This window comes from Pagrus major, chromosome 16 (genome assembly GCF_040436345.1).
Source record: "Pagrus major chromosome 16, Pma_NU_1.0".
NCBI classification, from domain to species: domain Eukaryota; kingdom Metazoa; phylum Chordata; class Actinopteri; order Spariformes; family Sparidae; genus Pagrus; species Pagrus major.
The window spans coordinates 20745304-20771696 of record NC_133230.1 but is presented as its reverse complement, the minus strand read 5'-3'; the positions used below and the strand labels follow the sequence as shown (position 1 = coordinate 20771696).

The window sequence follows — 26393 nt, the reverse complement described above, 5'->3', positions numbered from 1 at the left end:
TATTCTCAAGCAACAAATATAAATCATAACTACTTCAGTGACTGCTGTAACTTTTAGGAATGGCGCGTCCGTTGGTAGTATCGCGGGATTAGAATTTTTGGCGAGAATCCGGCTGCTACTTCCCGGAAATAGACACATTGCAATGTAGCCAGCCTGCACAAATAAAACCGTAATGTTAAGTCTTTACTTGGAGTCTTATTAACTTTACCTCAGCTCCAGACTAACGTCGGTTCACATGTAGCTGGCAGCTTACAGTTTTATTTACAGTCCTCGGCGCCCGAAATGAATAGATGCTAACTAGCTCGCTAGTCAGGCGACAGCAGCAGTTGTTTGAACAATTACCCGAAGAGAAAAAATGTCTGCGGAGCAAAGGACAAGCTGGATGCTGACAGGCGCCACGGTCGCTGGCGTCACCGCCCTGTATGTGCCCTGTGTGCAGAGGACTGTACCCGGCGGAGACTCAGGTTGGTGCTAACCAGCTAGCTAATGCTCAATTGGTCACGTGGCTTTGTTGTTTTGCTCGGCAGCCAATCGCGTGGCGTCCTGTCTGACGCTGCAGCTGCACGGGTGCTGTCCGTGGTGCTGCAGGTACAGACGCACCAGCATAATAACTCGAACTTCTACCAGCATGAGAAACACAAGGCTTGCTCGAGAACAACATATCTTCACACTGCTATATTGATTAAAATACACACACTGATTATAACATCCATTTTCTAAAGGTGAGCATCAGCCTCAATTATATGATAAGTTCACACACCAGTAAAGTTTTTCACAGTCGACCTAGTGATTGAATGTTGAAGGCAGAATTGAATGTAGAGTAAATACATTTCAAGGATAAGTTCACCCAAAAATGTCATTAACTACTCGCCCCCATGCCGATGAGATGGCAGGTGAAGTTTTATAGTTATTTATAATACAAATCATTTCTGGAGCTTCACAGCAGAACAGCATTTTACAGATGGGGACTTGATTTAACCGTATCTAAACCAACTGTAAATAGACGTAAAATGGCTACATACAGCTCGTCCGGTACAATTCAAGTCTCTGGAAGCTCCAAAATTGATTTGAAAAGACAATATTCACACACTCAGAGGTCGAGCTCGTGCACCCACTTCAGGGGGTGCACACTCAGGCTTTTAGCTTAGCAGCCACAGTGAAGATTTCAGCTTAAAAAAGGGTATAAATGATATCTTTACAAATCAATTTTGGATCTTAGAGCTTCCGATTATGCCCAACAAGCTGTATAGACATATTTTTTAGTAGTTTTTTGTGGACTACGACACTTTACCTGACTTTCCATCGGCATGGGGGTGAGTAGATAACGACTGAATTTTGAACAAACAAGGTAAAATATCCTAATGTTGTGAGATTTATATTTCATAAGTTGTATCAACATATATTATTGTATTGTTCATTATTTGTGAGAGGTTTTGTCTTTTGTTTTTACGTTTTTAAGTTTATTCTATTCTATAAATGAGTTAATGAAGTATGACAGTTGCAGTACATTCATATTTCTATGCATATAATGCTGCTTGAAGGATTTCAGTGTTAATTTTGACACTAGAAATGATGAGATGAAGGTTTCTTCGAAGTCTAAAAATCTTTTAATGTGACTCTGGTGAAAATCAAAGTTGGCCAAGTGAATTATCATGATTAATGCTATGAGAATTATCACAATATTATCTTTGCCCTTTCGACCACTCCTAATTTCAGTCACCTGTACTGAAACAAAAAAAATGTGCTTCATAAAGTGATTACAAAGTTTTATACTTTGTCAAGAATTTCACCCTTTTATATATCTGCAATAATTATTCTTTTGCTTTTGTTCTTCAGAACCCAGAAGGAGAAAAAGAAGTAGGACGTTACTTATTTTGCTGAGTGCACTACCATTATGAGTAGTATAAATACCATTTGCAATGACAAAGTATTGTTGACAACCCTTGACGTATACGATAATATGGGTTGTTTGTTTGAATTGGACAGTATGTGTGTATACATAAATTAAATTTGCACTCTTCTATAACAAGGCTTAGCAGTGGACCCAAATGTGTTTCACTCAGCACCTTCCTATGTTGTAGTCCAATGTGTTTTCCACCACTCTTGTAATGCAGTTTATGAAGAACTGCCTTCCACAATTACAAACAGTGTTTAGAAGTGATAGCTAGGTTACAAACTTGTAAATGTGGACTCGAGGGCATGAAGGCTCTGCTTGTTAGGTTTGCGCTGCTCTGGCATACAAGCTGCTGCGGAGGGGAATGCACATTTTGCAAAATGAAAGCATATGAAAAGCCGGGCCAGATACGAGCGAGCAGAGACGAGGGGAGGGAGAGCAGGCAATTGGAGCGCTGAGTAGCCCAGCTGGTTGTGCTGCTGTCTCGCGAACGGGCCCTTTGAAAAAATGGCCAGCCCCTTCTCCACAGTGTTTAGGGACGGTGCAGGATGCCCGCTCTGATAGTGCCAGCTGAACACCCTTCCGAATTCTCCAGGTCTCCGTCTCTGTGTCCTAATCTCTTTAGGTGTGATGTGCCCTGGAGAGGCTTGAGCACAGCCCCGCGGGTACGCTGTTGTCTAGGAATGTGGAGTGTGGAAATGATGGGGATTATGGGAAGACTGGTGTGGGTGCCCATGCTCCGCTATCACAAAGACTCTTGGCACCCATGCTGCTACCCCGTTGAGTCAATATTTTCCCTTTTTAGTATTGGGGCTGCAGAGCTGCATCTCTGTGGCACCGAGATGGATGTTTTGGCTCTATATTAGTTAGAGTTTGTCTGTGTTGAATAGTGTAAAAGTGTGCCACTACTGAGGGAAAATGAGTGAAATTGAGAAACCGATGAGGGATGAGAAAGTGTGATGTAAAAATGATGGCAGGTAGCTGGCGGCTCATGCCAGGTGAAATGGAGCTGTGAAAACATTTAAGCTGTGCAGGTGGAGGAGTTCTGACTTCATGGTCCATTAGACTGATAAGAGTTAGGGCTCCTCATGTGGCAGAAATTTAGGCATAATAATTCACTGTATCGACAAGGTTGCAAAATATGTGATGCAGCCAATGACATCTGAAATTCAGCCGTTCTGTTCTATAATGGTTGGTGCCGCATCGGGGGCCTGTGTACTTGCTCTTCAAATGTTTATTTTGAAAATGTAGAATCACAGATGCTTTGATCAAAAATAGTCAGCTGCACTTTGATGTTTTTAATGTAAGGTTAAAAATAATTTTTATTGATCAATCTTTTTAATGTAATCTGTTTCCTAGGCCGCCTATGGTGAAATAATAGACTGAAGAAAGAAGGCCACTGTGTTATTGACTGAATTGGATGTAGGAGATGACTACCCATCTAGTACCAGTAGAGGGAGCTGTCTTGAACCCAAACATTTATCAATGTCATTTAATCTGAACCAAATTTCAATTTTCATGAGTGGGAGATGCAAACATTGGGTGAGAAATCAGTCTAATTTGAAACGCTCTGGGTGTATTCTGGCACAAATGGGTTTGTGCCCAGATACATTAAAGCTTCCTCAAATAGCTTTTAGGGTTTTTTTTCTTTTCACTTTGTGCTGCACCTCACACAGAGCTTGTCAAAAAATTGCGCAACCGGCTCTTATTTTTGCAGCTTACCTCATTCTGTGACTGTCACCTACGTCGCCTTTTCTGTTTGTGCCCAACGGACTGAACGAGACATTGAGACACTGGGAGTGTGGGAGCAGCAGAGAGGCACGTAGAGCGGCAGAAGAAAGAGGAAGGGAAAGGGACCCCGATGCACGGGGAGGATGGGACTGTGGGAGCATTATTCTCAGATCAGCATATGTGTGTCTTTGTGTGACAGAGCATTGGAGAGGGAGTCTAATGGTTTGTGTGTGTGCGTGTGTGTGTGTGTGTGTGTGTTTATAGCTGTGTGTATGTGCTGGAGGAAGGGAGGGAGGCATCAGGGGAGAAGCGAGAGATGAAGAGAATGAGCGTGCCGCTTAGGAAATGTCACACTGGGAAGATTTGTAGGTTTTGATCCTGGCAAATTAATGCAAAACCCCAGTGCAAGTATTTGATTTGGGAAAACTTTGGGAGCAGACTTGTCTCTTAATAATAATTATTGGGTTTACATTAATTTCCTCCCCTATTCTCTTCCACAGGAGAGCTGATCACCACTGCTTGTGAGCTGGGGGTAAGTATTAGCTGTATTGTTTAATCAATTCACTCATTAACTCTTATAAGCATTAAGGAAGTTTAATTAAGCATGGGCAGAAAGCAGATTAATTTACTTTCAGTCCACAGGTTTTTCCCCTTCTTTTCTATACACTTATTTTACTAAGTTGCAAGTAGAGAATGCTATAATTTGCAACCCGTTTTTCAAATCCAATTAAAGTCAATGGTAAGGCGATGGCTTTTGTAGGCTTTGCCTTATGTACGGTATAAGGCTTATTATATCCACCCCTCTTTTTTTTGTGTGTGTGTAAGCCGCGAAGAATGAACTAAATCGGGTTAACAGTTATAATAAGTTTTATTATTTAATAAAGTTTATTACGCCGCTGTGATCCTTTTAGGGAGGCTGTGTCGGTGTCACTATGCCAGTAATCCTGCCGTTAGTGCTGCAGTCCGTGTGGCCTGCCTGTCTGCCTTTCAGGCCTCCCCAGGGCCTTGCAGGCCGTCCCTGGGCCCCAGGCTGCTGGGCCCCCCTTTCTGATCCCCAGAGCTCCAGGATTCTGCTTCTCTGTTGCTCCCTTTGGCCTTTGTCCCTCAGCTGTCCTTTTGCTGTCCACTCCTGTCAGCCACACAGACCTTCCTCAACACTAATACTCATTGTGGAGTTACCCACCTGTCTGACGCTAACACTTCAACAAGCTATCTGCTGGGTTGCTATCTTTTTGCTTTCTTTTATTCCCTACATCACTTCTTCTCTTTTGCTCCTTGACTTCCCTTGACCTACATGCTCTATTCCCCACCCCTCCCTCTGAAAGTTGTGTCTATGTTTGAACGTACCCAAGGAGCTTTTGCTGTGTCTGAGGTGACCGGTGAGGTAGTCACACTCTCACCTTTCAGCTCCATGTTCATTTGCAGAGCTGCCCCTTCTCCCTGCCTGCACGGCTCGTGTTATCAGTGCCAGGGAATGAGTCTGTGTTTAATGACTGAGCCCTTATCTGGGTGGAGGAGACTTAGCGGCTAATTGCTGTGATTGCCGAGATCCCCCAGGCGAGAATGACTGCGGCTCGGAGGTGGTTTGGGGGCTGGGGCTGGCGAGCACCACGTGCTCCACGCACGGGCTCCAGGGAGCTGCACTGTCCTTGGGAAGAGGCCAGAGGAAAAGAAGTGAAGAGAGGGAGGAAGAGAGGGAGAGGAGGGCTCTGGTATCATAGCAGAGTCAGTTTGCGGTCATGCCAGGCTCGTCTCCATTACTGCAGCAGTACAACACACCCATCTAAAGATTGCATAAGAACAACTAGATGAGCTATCAAACATAACACATCCTGCTGCTTCTGAATACAATCTGCTTCACTCTTGTTTAGTGGTTGCCACCTATATTATCATTCTCGCTTTGTACTCTTACTTTACCTCTCGTACAACATCTGCACATCCACTTTAGCCTGCAGTCCACTCAAGCACATCTGGAAATTAAGCAGTTTATACGCTGTTCTTTTGAAGCTGTGAATCTGTCTCTCATTGTGCTTTAGATTTGTGTATCAAACTTCGTGTGTCATTTTGTTGTTAGGTGGCCCATCCTCCAGGATACCCTCTCTTCACCCTACTAGCTCGCATGGCTATGTGCCTTCTGCCCTCCCTCTCTCCAGCCCACAGTGTCAACCTGATGTGTAGCCTGCTGGGGGCTGCAGCTTGTGGTGCCCTGTGCATTTCTGTTTGCAGGTAAGCACATGAAACATCAGTTTCTTTTTATTATCATTAGCTCCTTGTCAACCAGTGACCGGATGTCCTTAGAAACGCAGAACTTGAGAATGATCTTTCTTGCTATGTATAACAGTATTCCAGTCAATTTGTGATTGTGGCTGTTCCCTGCACTGTCCACTTCAGCTGCCAAAATACACCGAAGAGGTGATTGTTCCAAGTTATATCCAATCCACATGACCACCTTATACTTCTCTCCAAAATTTCTGTATCTTTATACGTCCAGAACATATGCGTGCCAATTTCTGAATATATCAGTTTCTAATGTAATTTGTTGGTGTGTTTGTGTTAATCCTCTGTTCTGCTGTGAGTGTGCTTTGATTTTAAGGAATGTACCTCAACCAGAACAATGCAATCTGCATTGTTAGTGGTCTAGCTCTCTCTCATAGTTGGCATCTACACACAAGATTTGATGTCATACAATAGACCGAATCACTGTCGGCAAACACAATAGTCATTTCTAGGTGGACAACTGGCATTTGGTTTGACTTGCGGGGATATGTGAAAAATATCCCCGCAAGTTACTTAGTAACTTTAACGTTTACACGGTGGGCCAACCTATCTCATGTTTCTTCTGTGCTTATTTTATGTACTGTGTTGCTTTGCAAACCAAGTCTACCAAACAGTGACATCTCACCATCAGTCGGACTAACAGCTAGTGTGGGGTAAAACCAAGCTGTCATTTTCTTTAGTCTGTGGCTCAACAGGTAAATCAGGTCTCAGTGTTTCGATTTTGTATGAAAACATCAAACATACATTTTAGATGTATAACATGTATTCACTTTGAAATAACATTGTGAAAAAAGACACTTAAATCATGTGTAAGATATGCAGTGCAGAGTTTTTCTTTTCTCAGAAAGTCATTGTAAACTAAAAAACACAAGACAGACCAAAGAAAAAAACATTGTGATTGGTCCTGTTGCTCCTGCATGTAAACTCTGTACATGCATCAATCTGTATAGCAAAAGTCAAATACCTGAGTGAAGTTTCAATAACAAGAGGTGGAGTTAAAGAGCGAAAGAGGAATGGAGAGGGTCTTATAACATTCCCCTTCTGACTTTTTTTGCATCTTGATGCCGTCTGTAACAGACAGTGGTATTTTTGGGTCCTGACAGACTGGCAGTGTCGTCCCTGATCCTCTGCTCAGTATTCAGGAGCAGAGCCCAGCCGCCCTCCTTCCTCCCACCACCCTGCCCTGCCTGTTTACCCATCAGCCACCCGTTGTGAGCGTGCGTGTGTATGTATATCACAATTATCGTGCCCTCCAACCCCCACCCCGACGTCCCTGTTCTCCTGCCCCCCCCACTTCCCAGCATGCTCTCAATCCTGACATGGCACGATTTCTTATCTCCCCCTTCTTGCCTCCTGGGTCTGAGAGGGACAGGATCACTCACTCTGCTCCTCCCTCTCCCCTCTCTTCAACCGTCTCTCCCCTTGCTCAGTCATGAGCTCAGTTTACGGTCTCTGCATTGCCATCTACCACCCTGCAGTTTCGCCTGCTGCTGACCCCATCATGTAAGGAGTATTTTACCCCTTCTCTCTTTGTGTGTGATTATCTCCCATGGTTGGTCAGACTGCCTTACATCACACTTTTGCTGATCTTAGTAATTTCCCACATTGCATTGTTGGTGGCAGCTTAGTGTCAACATTTTTCCTTTTTGTCACTGTTTATGCATACTGGGGCATTTCCAAGCATGTCGTACACTTCTAATTTACCCTTTCAGAATAAGAATTGTTGAATATGATGTAATTTCTTCCTGCTGTACACTTTGGCAGGCTGTGAGGACCCTGTTATAGTCGGGGGGAAAGCAGGTGAAAATGAAGTGTGCGTATTCCCAGGTGCTCAGTACTGGGCCTACTTCCTGTGTGCTTGGCCGGTGTGTGCTAGGTGGCAGGTGGTCTGGAGTGGGTCAGGGTAAAGGGTCATCCCTGCTGCAGTAGGGCACAGGAAGTGCTCCCCAGGGGACTGGCCCTAAGCCCAGACTGCATCAGCCTCAGACCCTGCCCTGCCTTACTGCTTCTCAGAGTTGAATCAAAAACTACGACTTCAACCATTCTGCCCAGGAGAGGAAAAGAATAAGGAGAGGACCCAAAGAAAGGGAATGAACACTTTGCTTCATTGGGACTAGTCTTAATGCATTGATGAGTTATGAGTCAATTGGATGACTGAACTCAGCTCTTGGCCAGACGTTTATTTTGAGGCCAGAAAATATCCATGCAGTCTGGGTGATATTTGGCTCACAGTATGCATGTTAACTGCAGCCCTGTTTGTAATCTCTGGGGGATTTAGATCCAATTTTGGATTATGGTCAAGTAAAAAGTCATTATGAGGACCTCCAACCCCACCCACCCCTCCCAGCAAGGGATGATGGGTAGCGAGGACCTCAGCCAGAGCACACAGTCACACCATATAAGCTCTTAAGTATGAACGTATAATCTACGCTTTCAATTTGAAAAATAAGCATAAAAGGTTTTAGTCATTATCTGCTCAGGGCTGAGTTTGGGATGAGCTTGTGGCGGTGGATCAGTTGGCACACTGTGCCTGGTGAGGGGTTACTGGAGAGGGCAAAAGACGAGGAGGGTGGAAGAGGGGGAGAAGGTTTCTGGATGGTCAAGACCTCCCTCTCCGTTCTGGCATGGAGGGCGTTGGGTGCAAGAAGACTGGCATAGATGTCATGCCACATCCCTGCGGGGTTTCTCTGGCCAGGCCTTTCCCTCAGATGAAATGCCAAAACGGACCAGTTGACACCCGGTCATACCTGCTCTGTCCTTGCAGTAACAGATTGTTGTGTCTTTCCCCCGACAAAATTAACGTCTAAAATGTCTTGTTTTTGTCCGTTTGAGGCTCTCAGAAACTTTTTCACTGCTTCTTATTTTTAGGCATCCGCTGAGAAGTCGACATTTTCCCCGCAAACAAATCGTCGCTTTGTGTGATTATTTTCAGATGGCAAAATATATTGAAGTTAATACGGGTACTTGAAGGCAGTTCCTCTCAAATAGTAAATTGTAAGACCTTGAAATTCATCTGGAGTATACCCAACATGGCAAGCCTTTGATGTATCAATTTAAATTAGTCGGCCAGATTGCCGTGTTTAATGTGGGGGAATGTAAGTTGATAGGCTTGGAAGCCACTTCTCTCTCTTGCATAAGTTTAAATGTAGCACTTAGCCTCCCTTTGATTTGTCAATTACAGTTCTCTTGGCTTGATCATATGGTTTGATGGCCAAATTGCATGTCTTGTTATGTTTTCACACCGTGGCCTGACAAGCCTTTGAGGATGGTGGACGTAATGATAATTACTATCGATTGCACTCGGAGGTTCAGAGAAAAGAAACATTTGGCCCGTGGAATGCTAAAGGCCTCATCCGTGAGTCTCTAGAGGAATGCACCCTTCATAGCGGGATAATCCAGACAGCTCCGTATCCTGTGCTCTCTCTCGTTTCACAGTTTATCTGCTAAAGCTGCTCTGAATCTCTGCTACCTGGGAGGAATCTCTCTCCATTCTCCGAGCTTATCCTGAGAAACCAGGAGCAGACACGTTAGCGTGCTGACAGCCATCGGAGCAGAAAAACAACCTCGCAACGCTCAGTCATCAGCACTTTTTGTTTGATCACATGATTACATAACAGGGTTGTTGAAGCACACTGTTGGGCCTCCCTCTTTCCCCGGTGGCCCTCGAAACAAAATGCACACCTGCGAGAGGCTCCCCCCGCCAAGAGCTGGCCCATGTGGCACAGCTGATACCTCAGTGGACCGGAGGGTGGGCGTGGTGCCATCCTCCTGCCTTGTGTTGCGTCTCCAGCTCCTTATAAGGACCTCAACCATATGGTCCTGATGGCGCTTTCCCTCCTTGCTCAGGTGGGTTGTTTTTCCACAGGGGTGGGGTTGCGTGTATCTTGTTGGGGTCATGTCAGGAGCAATATGTGTGGGTACTGTTGTTGTTTTTCTGGACATCTTAAGCGTGAATTTTGGCATTTTGGAAACAGCTGAACAGAGTTGTTTTGTTGGATAATGTTCTGACCTCTCCCTGCAGGTGGCAAGGCTGCCCCTCCCTTTCACATCTGCTATGGTTGGATAAAATCTTCATCCCAAGCGACGGTAGAGAATGTACCCATACCGGTTTTCTTCTGAAAACGCAGAAGACAATTTTAGGTTTGTCTATTTAAAAGGCCCGAATCTCTGGACCTTTTGTTCCATTCCTGCAGTATCTCATCCGTCACATTGTAGTCCAACAGACCTCCTTTACTCCCCCCATCCTCAGCATGACCAATGGTTCCCCCAGGACTCATCTTCTAATACAGTTAAACAGATGTCTAATGAAGATGTTATTTCCTCATTACTGGCTATGGGATGGGGATAGAGAGGGAGGAGGGAGGAGGGCTAGATAGACAGCAGAATACAGTACCAGTTTAATATTCCTTTCGCCCGTGGGCCCGAGATTGTGTCTGCCTCGGACGTCAATATTACATTCCTCACCCACCACAGGCGGTCTTAATAAGGCACCAGGCACGGAGACGGATCAGACTCGGCAATTACAATTCACCCAGAATTAGTTAATGGAATCTATACAGCAACATTTATGTATCACTGGTGTGTGCCTAATGACTTTGTTGGAAAAGGCAGCAATAAAAAATGGCATTCAGTGAATTGCATAAACACAGGATTTTTGCAAATTGTTTTTTTTTCTCCCCTTCTCCTGTAATTTTTGTGTGTTGGGTGGAGATTAAGATGGCATTCTGGGAGAAATTGTCATGTCAGTGGCTGCATTGTTTGAGCAGAATTGTGGTGATTAATTTTACACGCACTTGGAGCACTGGAGCGCTCTCCTGGAGGAGGGGTGTCTGAGCAGCAGAGCCTGGACCCTCATTTACCCTCCTCTCTGTACGAGCAGACAGCCTCGTATTCGCACGCCGGATGAGGCAGGAAAGACTGGGAAGTGCCTGCCATAGTGAGAGGCTGAAAAGACTGCGGCATCCCAGATTCAAATATACTGTTTTGAAAGTCATTTAGACAAAAAGATCAGGGCTGGGCAGAACTGAAAGAATCAAATGATGTATATGTTTTTTTTACTTATTCATAATGTTACATGTGGGTAATGATTATTGGAACTTTTGGAAGATAATTTGCACAAAATAATTACAGATATGAAACAAGAGGAAGCCTTCACAGAGTATTTCACTAAGATGGAACAGCCCTATGAAGTTCAGAATATCATATAATGATATCAGTAATATATCTATCTGGTAAATTGCTATCAATAGGTATCATTACGCTTTCAAATTTATGCAAAATACCTATAAAAATTATCAGTGCAGTTGATTATATTGCTATGTTTACGCATAAAATAAAAAAATCAGATAATTTTGTTAGTCTTTCATTCTTCTTGAAGTCATTGATTTAAAGGGGCACTGCAGTGATTTAGCATTGCACTTCCATAAAGTTAAGAGACAAGACATTTAAAACAGAATTGTCAAAATCAAAGCAGCAGAGGCCGAGATACTCTGACATTTCCAAGTACAGGTCAAGAGAAGTCAAAACGCTGGATCCTACATTTCCCATAACGCACCTCAGTGGCATATTTTGTCTAACCCCTTCCTGCCTGGTCATTGTCTTCATCTTTCCAGCTTAATGCTCCAGTTCTATCAATGCAGGCCTGCTACTAATTATTTGTGGTGTACAATCCAAAGCCAATTTATGATGATGTCATCAAGTTTATTATTTTTTTAACATTGTAAAGCTCTTCCAAAGCCACAGAAGATATTATACATGTGTTTTCACAGGCTGACTTGTATTTGACAGATAAACTTAATTTGATGTGTAAAATCTGAGAAAACACATAATCATCATTATTATGATACAATTCCACTGGAAGATGATAAATAAAATATTGCTCAGCCCTAATATATACATTGACCTGCTTTCGAACACTTTGTAGGAGAGCGTTTGATTTCCTGACACATATATCATTTAAAAGCTTAAAATTTGTATATCAATTGCTGCTTGGCTTTGAAATTTCAAAGCGGAGCATCCGACACTTACTGCTGTCATATAATAGCTACTAAGTACTCCTACTGGTGTCCTGGCCAGAGGAGAGCCCTGGGGTGTCAGCGAGGGCCAGCTGGAAACCTCAGCCTCAGCCCGAGCAGGCCACCTCCTCTCTCGGGCTCTCTCCCCTCTTCAGGAATGTGTGATTCTTTTCCAGCGCTGCTTCCCCAAACCACCACTCGGTTAGAGAACAGTGCGGCGCTGATCCGCGATGGCACAGCTGTGGTATTGTCTGTTCCCCGGGGTGGTGTGTGACAGTGGCTCCCTTGGCCAGCTCCATTGTGATGCCTCTTTCAGTTCAGAGTGCTGGTGTAGGCTTTTTGTGTGCTGTTATTTATCACAGACGACTGGTGCTGGCACGTCTCTGGCCCATACTGTAGAGCTGAGGGGGTAAACGAGGCAGGTCCCATTCTGATACTTCAAAGTGATTTTACTGAGCTTTTGTTGTGTCCTTGAAGGGGACATTGCTTACCAGAGCCTGTTGTATCATTGTCATTTATTCTTTTTGTATTTTTACCTTTGATCTTTCAGTTTGAACCTGAATTGTTTTGCGTTAAATATCTTTACATTTTTCATCATTTAAATATCATTTTTAGCAAAAAGTGTAATTATTGGTAATTTTCTTTTCTAACCACTAACATTATTTCCAAGTCCAGGCTTTATGCATAATTTTTGTCATTCAGTTAATTACCCAAGTGATGACACAGACATTTTGGCAGGGTGGATCAGTTCAGGGTGGAATAGTCTCGCTGTCAGCCGTGTTATTCTCCTGCCACGTCTCAACCGGGCCATTGTCACTGAGCCACAACATTTCAGCACAGCAGCAGCATCCTGCACCGCATTGAGTCGCGATAACGGGGAACACGGCCACACTGGTGTCAGAATGTGTCCTGCTTTATCCGTGCGCCCTGGGAGCAGCCAGGCTGGAGAATGAGCTGCGGAGAGGCTGAGAAGGCTGACTGGGACCCAGGTGGTCCCGTGCAGACAGACAGGTCATTTACAGCCCGCACTGTACACACACCACTGGGCTCTTACAGACTGACAAGCTCTAACAGAGAGATTTGTCAGGCACTCAGAGAGAATAAAGAAGTTGAAGAACAGGGGCGTGCGTGCGTGCATGTTTATGTGTGTGTGTGTGTCTCTGAATGTGTGACGAGTGCTGCCTGGCTATCAGACGAGGCTTCAGAGGCAGGAAACGGTGTAATAACCTCGCCCGTGGACCCCCACGACTGCTCTGCACCCAGTGCTTCCCCCAAAATCAGCCCCCCTGCTAAGTGTACGAGCCACGGGTTAATTGCCATGCAGGGAGGTAAAATTATGGGTGCGGGGGGTCTCTGCACCTCAACAAAAGTCCCCATCTGCCCCCCACCCCGTCTCCACCCCACCCTTCTTCATCCTTCCTTCAAGTTACAACTAATTCCTGGAGCGGTGCAGCGAGAAAGACGCTGCTATCTCTTATTAAGACCCACTCCTAGACGCCCCATCAACACACAGTCCACCCCCCCCTTCTTTAAGTGCACACACACACACACACACACACACACACACACACACACACACACACACACACATATACATACTCATTCACCAAGCTCGCCTTACAGTGAACACAGAGGAAAAATAGTGGAGAGAAGGAGAGAGAAAACCCAAAGAAAAAAAGGGGAAGTAGTCAGCAAGCAGAGTTTTTTTCCTCCCTACCATCCTCTCGCTCTCCCTCTCCTTTTTTTTTCCTGATTTACCGCGCTTTCCTCAGAAAGCTCCATTGTTCCCCTAGCCTAAGTCTCATCAGGCCTTTTGTGGCTGACTATCACAGCGGCAGGCAGAGAGCTGGAAATGTATAAATGGTATCATGCCTTGTGATTAATGGCGGTGCTTATGAGTCAGGTCTGATAACGGGCCTGCTCTCTACTCAATTTCAGATACCGTTAATGGAATCTGTCTTCTGCGATTGTAATGTGAGAGCGCCTAATTTGCTATGGAGCTTGAAGCTGTCACCGGCAAGGGATTGTGGGGTCATAAGGGACCTGGCAGCCGTTTGGCCTGCAGCTTGTATCTGCGGTGCTGAATAGAGCAGCTCTCTGCCTGTCAGTTAGCTGATAGGCTGATGAGGACTCTAAGCCACTCCACACAATGGCGGAAAGGGCCATACTGCCTGACTTCCCTAATTGTCGAGCCTGCTCATATTTCAGAGCCAGCATGCCGGGGACTGGGCTGCGTTTTTTTCTTTTCTTTTTTCCCCTCTCTCTTCTTGAACTTTTTTCTTCCTTTTTCTTTATTTCATCCTTTATCCCGCACACTGTCTCACCCCTTTAACGCACACTTCTCTGCACTATTTTCCTTTTCTTTTTCCCTCGCCCCATCATTTGTCGCCTCTCTCTCTCTCCCCCTCTGTCTCTCATTTTAGTAAGTGGTGGGTCTTAGCGTATGACAGATTATCCCAAGTTTGCTTCAATTACCGCAAAGGAGATGGAGACAGTACAGGAGAGGAGGAAGGGGAAACTTTTGTGCACACATTATATTTAAGAAGCTGAGGATAAAGTGCTATCTCTACCACGGTGGTTTCTGTGCCAGTCTGCTCGAGATCAACCGGCTGCCGGGGAGGGACTTCTCATGATATGTGAATGGCCCAATTCACTGTGAGTGTTTTTCAAGGTCCTGTCCGAGAAGCAAACTTGGGTTGCAGGAAGATTATAATGGGTCCCCAAATTAGTCTGGGGGAAGTGGTGGCTTTCCTTTTTATGACGGCAAAATTTTAATTTTGTGTGAAGCTACTGACTTTGTTGTTTTGCCTTTTTTGTGTCAGTGCAGTATAACTTAATAATACTGAAAAAACGCTTGAAGTTCTGTAGCCTGGAAAACTTACTAAGAACAAAAAGTAAGGCTAGAATTGGCATATTTGAATATTTTAAGATATGTTTTTCAAGTTAATATGAATCCAAAAGATTTTCAATGATTGCAGGGACCCCATAGTGAAGACTTAAATGTCACCAGAGAAAAATGAAGGCCTTTCTTTCCTCACTGTCAGGTTGGCAGGTCCTGGTCCTGGTGCAGTACTGGCCGGAGGACTGTTCGCTGTGTCCAGGCTGAGCTGGCAGTGGTCCATTGTGGCAGAAGTCTTCACCCTCAACAACCTTTTTGTTGGTCTGCTCTTTTTCTTGACTGCCAGCTTCCACCGTGCTGAGAACACAACCCAGAGAAGGAAGGTAACTCAGCGTGGCACAGCCCTCACTGGGTCCTGTGTTCATTTCCTCTGATTAGTCCTTGGTACCATAACTTCAGATTTAAGTCACCATGCTTTACTAAAATGCTTGACATTGTCAGATTGCCCATTGGGGAGCGCTGTTCTGTGGCTTGGGGCTCTGTAACCAGCACACCCTGGTGATATATGTACTGGCCATCATTCCTTGGGTCCTTCAACGTCTTCACTCTCACAGGGTAAGTTCTGGGGTCTGATTTTCAAAATCTCACATAGAGCAGAACTCAAATTTGTTTGTTACTCATGAAGGCAAGAAAAGACTTTAGAGATAGTATAACAGAAATACATCTGCATATTTCTAAAACGGTATAAATGGAAATGGTTTATCCAAGAAAAATAAGCCAGCAATTTTTCTGACAGAAATAAAGAGATAAATCTCTCTGAAAAGTGTTCCTTATTTCAAATCCAGTCTTTTCTTTTTCAATCCAAGACGGTTAAGAAACCACTTAGTTTTCTCAGAGAGATCTGAGATGTTTCAGCAGGTTCCCAAAAAACACTTCAGAGTGGTTTAATGTTAGTGTTACTACTAAAAATTGCTTATTAATGGAAAAGATGATTGCAAACATACAGTGTAGGCACCTGCAACTGTATATTAAATATGAAGTCATTTTTTAGAACATAAATCTAAAGAAGACTTTCTTGGATGCTGGTTTTTTTAATGTGGGTTAGTTTTACATCCCTTTGGATGAACATGAAGTAATTAAGAACATCTCTTTTTCAAACATCTCAACAGGAGCTGTCCTTGTGTGGCCTTGTGTCCCTGGGAGTGTGTTTCCTTGCTGGTTTTCTGCCATACATCTACCTGCCCATCTCTTCCTACCTCAACACAGCCCGCTGGAGTTGGGGGGATCAGACCACCCTGTTGGGCCTGCTGACCCACCTGCTGAGGGCTGAATATGGCACCTTCAGTCTGGTATCTGCTTGCCCTGCTATAATTAAACTACAACATACTACTCCAGACTTTTTATCATTAGTCAGTAGTATAGTTGCCTGGTTGGCATTTTTTTCTTGTATACCTATGCTATATATACAATATATATGCATCGACTCACTGTATGTTTCTTGTTTTTGCAGGCAAAGACAGAGAGCTCAGTAAACCTGACCACAATGCTAAAGTATGTCTTTTTCAGCTTTTTGTCTTTCTTTTTTTACTTAAATTTTGCACATTTTAAATACTAAGCACAACTTATTATGAAGTATTTATGGTTTATTGTATTTACTCTGTTCATACATATTAATCAGTACCTACAAAGTATGCACTGAATAATCACAGATCCCAATCATTACATGACATCTTGCCATCTTATGTGGCATATGCGTTGTCTGCACACATTACATTTTAGTGTAAAATTGTCTTTTAGAGACTGCAGTGTTTACTTTTACCTACTTAATTTTGCTTTTATTATCGATAAATATTTTGACTGTTCTTTTGACTTATTATTTGCATAATTATGAATCAATAATTGAATCTATTAAATCGTACTCAATGGCAGCATAGTCTTCAAGAGCCCAAAGTGACGTCTTCAAATTGTATTTTGTGAAACCGACAGTCTTAAACACAAAGACATTCAATTTACAATGACATAGTGATAGACTGAGGGAGTGGTTGTGAATTAGGGCTGCAACTAACAATGATTTCCCCCGTCAAAAATGATACATTTTCACTTGTATACTTTTTTTGTTTGTTGGTTCAATTTGTTGTAATTCTAGTGTGAATGTCGAATCGTAAGTTTCAGAAAGTTACTGTAATGGTCACAGCCCCCCCTAATCCAATGCCGGAAAGGTGTGGGTGGAGGGGGTTTTGAGCAGTTCTGACGTAGTATTCTGGATCCTTCACTGAGTGTCCGTTCAACTTTAATGTTCTGTTTCTTCGTGGACAGTAGATTCTAAGGTGGAGAAATACAGAAAAGCTTTGATCTGAGGCATAGTGAGGGCACACGTGGTGCTGGAGATGGAGGACCCAAACACTTTTTGTGCTGGTTCTGGTGTTTTACACCAGTTTAACCACAGACGCTGAGAGCCCAGAGTCATTTGTGCAGCCCATCTCTCTCTCTCCCTCTCTCCTCTATCCAGCAGCTTTTGTTCTTCTCTTTCCACTCTCTCCCATCAAAGCAGAACTGAACCTGCTTAGAGGGCCAAATCGCTGTGTTCTGTTTCTCCAGCAGTTTGAAATGATCACTCAGCTCTGGTGTTTAAGCGTGACAAGCTGTGATGACAGACACTGCAATAGAGCTGGAGAAATTGTATTTTTCCACTCCAGCACCCCACCTCCTCCACCCGATTCCCTCCCTTTCTCCCCGCTGCCACCACCACCACCGCCGCCACCGCCACAGTCATCCCACTCCCGGTATCTTTCTCCAGCTGACGGGATGGGGGTGCATGTGCGTCTTAAGACCCCCCACTACCAGCCCCCCCTCTGCCAGGCACCCACCCCTTCCCATCACCCCTGCTGCTTGATGGACAAGCACACCTTCAAGATGGGGAAGAGAGGCGAACATGACAGGCATGTCGCACTGAAGACGTAAACCCGCCGGAGAAGCTGACACACACACCCGCAAACACGCGCTCGTGAGCACATTCACACATAGTGTACATTGGGAGATATAGAGACTCAATAAGCTGTCAAATAGAGATGGGTATTAAGGAAGAGGCAGGAAACTATCTCTGTGCTCTGAGCAAGCGCTCTGTGACTGACAGGCGCTGTGAGGAGAGGATGGGGCAGCGGGGGGTGGATGACACAGTCATTCGTATCTGTCAATCCGATTGAAAGGAGGAGCGCACAGTCCAAGGAGTTTGTTTTGATAGGGGATGGAGGGCATTTAATAATTGCTGTCCTTGAGTTCAGTTGCAGGGAGGGTAATTGAGCTCGTCTTTGGTGTCCATCACAAATGCTACATGTGTGTTTTGTGTGTGTGCAGGGCCCAGTTGGACCATTGCCTGGCAGACCTTTCGCTTCCCGCTCTGGTGCTGGCAGCACTGGGCCTTCTCCTCTCCTCATGGGACAGGTAGGATGAGCGAGACGGCGGCGCACAGAAGACCAAACTCTGTCACACACATCTCAGCAGCCACTTCAACCACAAATCTAATCCCCCGGAGTAAAAGACAGGGAACAAAACCGCTGACAAAATGCTGATCTTCGGAAAAAAGAATACAAAAAAACACCGAGGCACCTAACTGTCAAGCTGTCGCGACGCTCCACATTCAAATCAAGAGAGGCTGATGTGTGTTTTGGATTTTCGAAAACATGTTTGTGTGTACGAGTAAATCACTGCTTGTATGTATCTGCATGTGGCAGTGTGGCGGTGTGATCCAGTAATTCATTACAGCAGTGCCTATGGGGTGGAGCTGATAAAGTCGAGCGAAGCCCGAGGGCTCTGTACGGCACCGGCCACCCCCTGCCTCCCCCCGCCTCCCCCCCTCTCCTGGGGTGCACTTTGATAAACTTGGCTGCACACACACAGATGAAGGTCATTTCATAGCAGGGAAGCCATGCAACTGCTAATTTACCTAATGTTAAAATGTTGAGTGGCGCTGTTTGTATTGTAAAGAACTCTTTATTACTACAAAATAAGAATGTATTTTTTGCCCACTGTGCATAATGTGAAGAAAAACAACACAAACAGAATCTTGACAGTATGTGTTAGTAGCTGCGTTAGTGGCACCCATCAGATCAATGTGTTGGCAGGAAAACCAAAAGTCATTTTTCGGTGGCTCAAAAGTGTCTCTTCAGGTTCAGATGATGATTTGTTTTCGCCATCAGGGTAACATGTTTTCTTTTTAGTGTATAAGTACATTTTACAGCTGTACTGTAATGAGTTTGTGATTCAGCGGTTGGCAGCAGCTCATTATGACTCAGTCTGCATTAGAAAATCAATCATGCACCTCTTAGCTGGCTGGCGTATGCGTTTGCTCCCAGGCTTGTGATCTCCATCCCTGCATTAATATTTTTATGGACTTCTTCAAAACAAGTTGTTTTTTTCCCACAGAGTAAACAGACAGACAGAGAACAATATTTTTTTACTGAATAACTAGCAGCCTTTCCTATCTTAGGACGTGTCGCTCAGTGTCTTGGCTGTTGACCACCATGCTGGTGGTCTACTCACTGTTTTTTGCTTGGAGAGCCAACCTGGACATCAGCAGACCCCTACTGCTAGGAGTGGTGAGATATTATTAATGTTTCTGTTGTTTTCATTTACCTGCAGTGGTCTGTAAAGTGTGCTATATATATATATAGAAATCTATATAGGCAGTACATGCATCCTGAAATAAAGATACAACTACAGGAAACACTGAAGTGTGTGTGTCTGTGTGTGTGCCTACATCCTGCAGGTTGAGCGTTTCTGGCTGCAAAGTGATGCTGCAGTGTGTGTGCTGGCAGGCCTCGGCTTGAGCCGGACACACAGCGAGCTGGAGAGGAGGCTGGGCCATGGGGGGCTGTGTAAGTAGCAACTTTCTGATTCTGCACAATCTGTGCAATCAGTATTACTTGACAGTATTCCTGTTGCGGTAACTTCACTGGACCCAAATGTGTCCTAAGTTACTTTGGAATACTTCTGCTCAGCAAAGTTAAAGTGAAATAAAAACTCCCCTCTCATTCTACTTTCTTCTCAAATCCCCATGCATAAGTTTTCCCTGAGTCAACCCGATTTGTTTCTCCTCTGCGTTTCATACCGTAGGTCTGAACTCCACATGTCAGGTTTTTTTCTCTGCTCACCCCATGGTAGGGGCTAAAGAGAGGCACGGTTAGCACATAGATTCCACTCACAGAGCTCAGTCTGAGATGTTAGCTGTCCGAGAAGGCAGATTACACCAGCGTAGTGCTGGGGAGTGCCAGACAGCCATCACTGAGCGGCTTTGATCAAGGGGAGAGCATGGCCTGTGCTGTCAGACCCATCACACCTGTCTCCCCACGATTAGATAGGCAGCCAGAGCGCTCTGCAGAGGGGAAGGGGCGGGGGCACTGACAACTTACCCTCAGAGCACCTTGAAGGCGTACCTACAAACACACTCACACACAGCTGAGCACACACTTCTAAGCAGGATGCACTCAAGCCCTTTTTTAAACTCAAGTAAACACAACTTGTGGTTTTGATGACATTTTACAGTATAGTTTTGATGTGCTCATGATCCTATAGGGAGTGTGATCAGAGCAGAAACAGTGTGGTCGAGAGGTTCGGCAGGGAGCTTCTGACCTCCGTCCCGATGGACTCAATCATCCTGACCAGAGGAGATCTGCCTGGAAACTCACTGCGCTACTTATACTACTGCCAGGACGTACGGCCCGACGTACGTCTGGTCGACCAGGAGGTCAGAGCTGCTGTCATTTCTCCACTGTTTTGCATTTGTTGTTCAGAGTGAAGCTTGATATTTGATCCAAATCAAAAGTAAAAATGAAACATGACATACATTGTGCAGATAATTTAACGGCCAACAAAGGAGGTGGCTGTATACACCTTGGGTTGTGATCCGCTAATAAACGCAAAGTAGAAGAAGTAGAAGAATGACTAACGCTGCACCCAACACTTGTTCAACAAGGGTGATGAGAGGAGAGAAAAAGTATGCAAGTTTTAACACAAAAAAGCTTGTGGAGCTATGGGATATTAAATCAGCCATCTTTGCTTACTACATCTTAACCTTTCTTACAGTCAGGTGTGCATAAACTTCAGGTTAGAAACTTCTTTTTGAAATCCAAAGAAAACAAGCAGGTAGTTATCGCTCAGCGGTATGGGCGGAAAAAGGTCCATATCGTGCATGCCTATTTTGTAATACTTTTATTTTAACCAATATTGTGATTGCAGTGTGATTCGAGATTAGTTGGAATGATCTTTTTTACACCACAATTTTCATTTTCACTTAAAAAAAACTGTTGAAATCATGCGATGTGACATTTGTTGGGGTCTGTACCAAAGAAGAGGTTTTCTTACATCTGGAGAACAAGATTTGAAGACCAGGGCATCTCTGCATCACCACAGTACTTCATTATAAAGCTGTTTTTTTACCTTCTGCTTCTCCGATTTGGATATTGCACTTGACCATACTGTGATTTCAATAATATTTGATCAATTGTGCAGCACTATTACCAAAGTAGTTTTAAAAATAGGAATACTTAGTGGCCAACCATAGAGTTAAACATTATTATATTGAGATTTTATGTTCCTTGTCTTTCATGTGCTGAGAGGTTTGATTTATGACAAAACTGCTTCAGTAGAGAAAGAAAGATAGGATTCAGAAAAGGAGGATTTCTTTATTTTTCAGAAAATAAATAGCGATTTTGTGAGGAAAAGGGAGATTTGTCAGGCGAATTATTTTTTTGGGTGACAAAATGGCAATGTGCCTTGGCTGTATGACTGAAATTCATACAAAAAACACCAAATTACAGCCTGACGTCTCTTTCAGGCTTTCTGAGATGGGTAAGTAGTCTTGTCTATGTACATCATATGTTTGAATGTCTTTTAATCATAAGGGCTTTAAGACAGCAATGTAATAAAAATGAAAATTAGTGAAAACGAGAGCCTCTAAATTTAGACACTTGATTAAAGAAAGAAAAACCCTTTGAGATACTCAAATATGGAGAAAAAGCCACTGAAATAGTCAATAAATCCTTTTCTTTCAGCGAATTGTACACTGAGCGGTAATTTAACTACTGATCACACTGGAATACAAAAAACTGAACGGAGTTGGTGGTACTCTTTCTTCTCTCTAGATGATGACATACTCGTGGTATGTGGCCAAGCTGGCGCAGCACCACCCTGGGGTCCGCTTCCCCGGCCGCTGGTGGGACCCTGTCCACCCTAAGGAGAAAGCCACCTTCACTCTGGAGCAGTTTCTGTCCCACAACACACAGTGAGTCGCAGAGAGAGAATAAAAGGGATGTGCTGAATAGATAAATAGAAGGCTGTAAAATGGAGCGAGAGAGAGTGAATCAGGAGGGCGACAATGGTCCAAATGAACAAGTGGGTGATCTAATGAGGCAGAGATCAGTGGGATGGTCGACACAGCGGTGAGTGCAGGGAGGAGATAAGCCTGTAGAACTGTTGAGGCCATAAAAGGAGTTTGATGAACTACAGAAGTCGACTAATCTACTTGATTTGGTTAAACAGTCTCAGGCGGGCTCATTGCTGCTCCCCTGCTCTCATCATCATCATTCGCTCCAAGAGGAATTGAGATCTAGAAACTGGCTGGAGACCTGTTAATACCAAGCCCACCAGGGGGCAGTGTTTGCCAGGCCAACTTGTCTCACTCTCAGTGGGGCAACACTGACCTGTGGGATTAACCCTCAGGGCCTGAAGCCTTTGGTGAGCAGCACAGGGCCAGAGGGAAGCTAGGAGGTGTTGGGGTGTTCCTGTGTGTCTCGTTATTCACAGTTACCTGGGAGGAAAGAGAGGGCTGGGTGGTAAAGGAGGATGTGAGTGAGTTGCTGTCTGGTTTTCTTTCTGCAGGAGGAATGTGTTTGCCTGCATTGGGCTGCCTGAGGGAGACCCGAGCTGGGAGCATAGTTTCTCTCGTTGGCCAATGGGTGTGTGTGATTACCTGGCGCCACTTCAGAGGCAGCTTCACCCTAAAGAGTGGGCCCATCGCACCCGCAACATCTATAACTGGAGTGAGCCATACGACAGGTGCATACACAAACACACCGAATCAATAATGTCTGTGGACAGGTACGTTTGACCTCTAAACATACAGTTTCCCCCTTTTCCTCCTTTAAAGTAGCTTTAAGGTGGAGAAAATCACCTTATTACACACAATAATATAGGCACTAGGGCTGAAACTAATAATTACCTTCACTATTAATGGACTAATCACTTAGATTACTCTGTAAAATGTCCAAACGAATATGAAAAACACTCATCAGAGCTCAGAGCGATGTCTTTAAATGGCTACTTTTGTGCAACCAACAGTCCAAAACCCAAAGACTCTGAGTTTTTTTTACCATAAATTTTTGCAAGAAAAATGACTGAAATGACAGATCAATAGACTAACCACTGCAGATCTAATAGGTGCTTTGTATCATCTTGTTACACCTCTTCATTGAAGCTGTATGATGGTTAAACAGTGAAATATTGACTATTCTATCAAATGGAAATGTTCTGCTTCTTGTTTAAATTGTACACATTCTCAGCCATATTTGTTATCTTCAGAAACTTTGGGATCTCCACTAGAATTTAAAATACATTTCTGTGGGTTGAACAATGTTTTGCTCCACAGTATGAGTTTGTAAATACCGGCCCAGTGGCAAGACAGTGAGGTTTAGCAGGATGTCATTTACAAGAGACCTGCAAGAAGAATCCTTTTTGCATTTTGTTTTAAACAACTCCGATCTTGAGATGAAACTAGAACTATTCACTCAGAAAGATAACCACGTATTTCATTGCCAACATCTCCTCACCCGCTCGTCTCTCTGTGGTCTCCAGTCATCCCTCCGCAGACTCCACAGAGCTTCCCTCGCTGAGGTTGTCCTCTGTTCTTCATGCTGGGATCCAGCTCTTTGTGAATGCAACCAGAGCAAGACATTAGGCCCTCAGCCATTTGAAATGAGACTGAAGATGAAAAATAATGAGTTTCTTATTGCATTTTGTCAATAACTGTGTCAAAAGTGGAATTAGTCAAAGCTGCATATTCTGTTGCCGTTGCCAGCAGCCCTTCATTCACTCAGATATCCACGGCTGAATACTGTGACATTATTTCCCGCACACTCACGACAAGCGTGTCCGCCGATGCCCACAAGCCAAATATTAGCTCGGGAACCCTGCTAAAATATTCTTTTGAAGAAGAGGTCAAGTGTTTACAGTCAACAAAGTGAAAAAAAAGGGAGATGTGGTTTTACTCCATGTCTAATGTGCTGCCTGGTATTGTTGCGCAGTCATTTAATGTTTATGCAGCAAACATTGATGTTTTAGTGTATCAAAACCTGCACCGCTGAGTGGAACAATATATTCACATAAATAATCATTTATAGTTAGTGGAACTGTGCACAAGCCAACGCCTGAAGCGGTTTAGATAAAGAAATGTTTTTTTTTTTTCCTTGTGTGAACAGTTTCCATCCTGCGTCCTGGGAGCATGTCGCTAATGAGGAGATGTGGCAAGCCAGGTACAGTCAACTTTTTATTTCCTCTTTGGAGAGGTTGTGTACTTTAGTATGCAGATAAAAAGCTGCGTCACGATTTGTACTAACCCGCTGGAACATCTCCATAAACCAGTCTTGTGTGGTAGAGCATCTACATGTACATTCTATTTGGTATCGGCATCTACATAAATCACTCCATTGGAGTGGTGCGTCTGTGAGTGCGGATCTGCATGGCTCATCCATCCAGCACTTAGCCCTGAGCCTGCGTGCTTTGTTTCAGGATGAAGACGGCTTTCTTTCTGTTTGACCTGGCAGAAAGGATGCAGGGAGAGGGGAAAGCTGGCCTCTTTGAGCTGTCTTACATTGTGAGTCTGACCTCAACAAACATGCGACAGTACTGTTACCATAATGGAGGAGATTTAAGTGCCACACAAGGCAAAGCACCACATATTCAGAGGCTTTTTTTGTGGTAACATCTGCTTTTATGTGTCTCCGTGTGTTTATGTGTTTGTGTTTGCTGGGCAGCTGTATAAGGAGATTGTGGAGGCCCACTCACACTACCCTCCAAACTGGGACAAGAACTTGGCGCTGGCCTGTGAGAGGCTGCTCCGCTCGGGTCACCGGGGCTACAGTCCAGACAGCCTGCTGACCTGCAGCACCCAGCACTTCAGTCTCTACTTGGAGAAGGAACCTACAGATCCCCAGGCGGCCGCCATACGCTCGGCCATTACTCACCTGCTTAAAGAGAGGGACAGGCTTTCCCAGAGCCGGAGGCAAACCCCGTGACATGATCCAGACAGACCTACACAGAGCTGGCACACTGAGAGTGCGCTGCAAGCCTGACCCAAAGTGAAAGGCACTGGGGACTGATTCTGAATGTGCCTCTTCTCGTGGTGTAAAGGTGGCCCAGAAGGATAGAAGAAGTAGTGTTTAGTTTAGGTTTTTGGCTAAATGGACACAGCCAAATTGGACTTAGACAGAGAACAACCACTCAGCCTTTCTCCATTGATGAATGTTTACAGTTGACGAGGGATGGAGCCTTAACTGACCCCAATCAAGCTGTGCGTGCTCCCCTTAAACTCGCCCATAAAACTTGATTGCTTTATCATTAACATCTCGTTCTTTTTTTCCCCTCTTCCTCTTCCGCTCTCACAGTTTTTAACGTGCTGATTATTTTTGCCTCAGCCACTGCTCCAGTTCTCTTTTTCTCACATTAGGATGGCAAGGCCGAGATTGAGGGAAAACCAATTTGGGGGCAGAAATGGGGGATTAGAGCGGCTGTTTAATCTAGGACAGACTTGTGCTGTGCCACACAGTCCTCACTACCCCGGCACTACCCACCCATCCACCCACCCCTCTATCCTTCCATCAGTCTATCTTAGATGGTCCTTTAAATGTTTAAAACTAATGGATTCGATGAGTGTTTTTCCCCCCTCTCCTCCTTCCTAACAGGAGGGCTGTAATCCCTCATGGATTTAAATGAAATGTGAAATGTCACAATGCCAGGGACCCTTTTAGAGGTGCGTTTCTGTGTGCAATGTGTGTTGATTTGTGTGTGTGTGAACATGCTTAAATCTCCACCCAGCCTTTTTTTTCCCGCCCGGAAGCGCATAGTCAATATACAGTTCGGCACACTGGAAAGCGAGAGAAGCGCAAAGTCACGCAAACTCCAGGGACCCACAAAAGACACGCAAGACTGTCAGCCTCCCAGCTCCCAAAAATGAACATTTACCCCTGTGAGGGTTGCTGGAGAGACGATGTAGCATCCAAACACTGCAAGAGCACCAGAGTCAAATGTCTTTGACGTGTTCTCAGGGTCCTCACTTACACACTGTCTTTGTAAATGCTGATGCTGATGTTAATGAACCTTGTGCCATGAAATTTGTTGCGCAGAGGTCAAACCAGTGTATTGCCATAAGCTCTATAACACACTGCTGAAGGAGCCTGCTGTTTAAGATACCACTCGAAAGCGAAGGACAGAAAGTGCATGTGTAGTTTTCTCAGAATGTAATCTGCCCTCTCTGTTCGCAGGCCTGGTTAGCGGCTGTCAGCTGGCTGGATGATGAGATTCAACCTGCTGTAGCACAGATGGTTTGCTTTCTCTTAAAAAAAAAAAAGGGAGAACTGTCACTCTGCTT

General features: G+C 44.5%; 1 protein-coding gene across 1 annotated transcript; it reads left to right on the top strand.

The window, feature by feature from the left end:
* Positions 1–107: 107 nt before the first annotated feature.
* On the top strand, positions 108–26393 carry tmem260 (transmembrane protein 260). The gene is given in 16 exon segments (XM_073483796.1): positions 108–464; positions 4126–4157; positions 5700–5851; positions 14961–15138; positions 15257–15370; positions 15925–16104; positions 16266–16306; positions 18110–18196; positions 19242–19350; positions 19521–19683; positions 20302–20498; positions 21895–22034; positions 22631–22807; positions 24226–24279; positions 24536–24620; positions 24781–26393. Coding segments are annotated over 16 exon segments (2079 nt in total). The 5' UTR covers positions 108–355; the 3' UTR covers positions 25042–26393.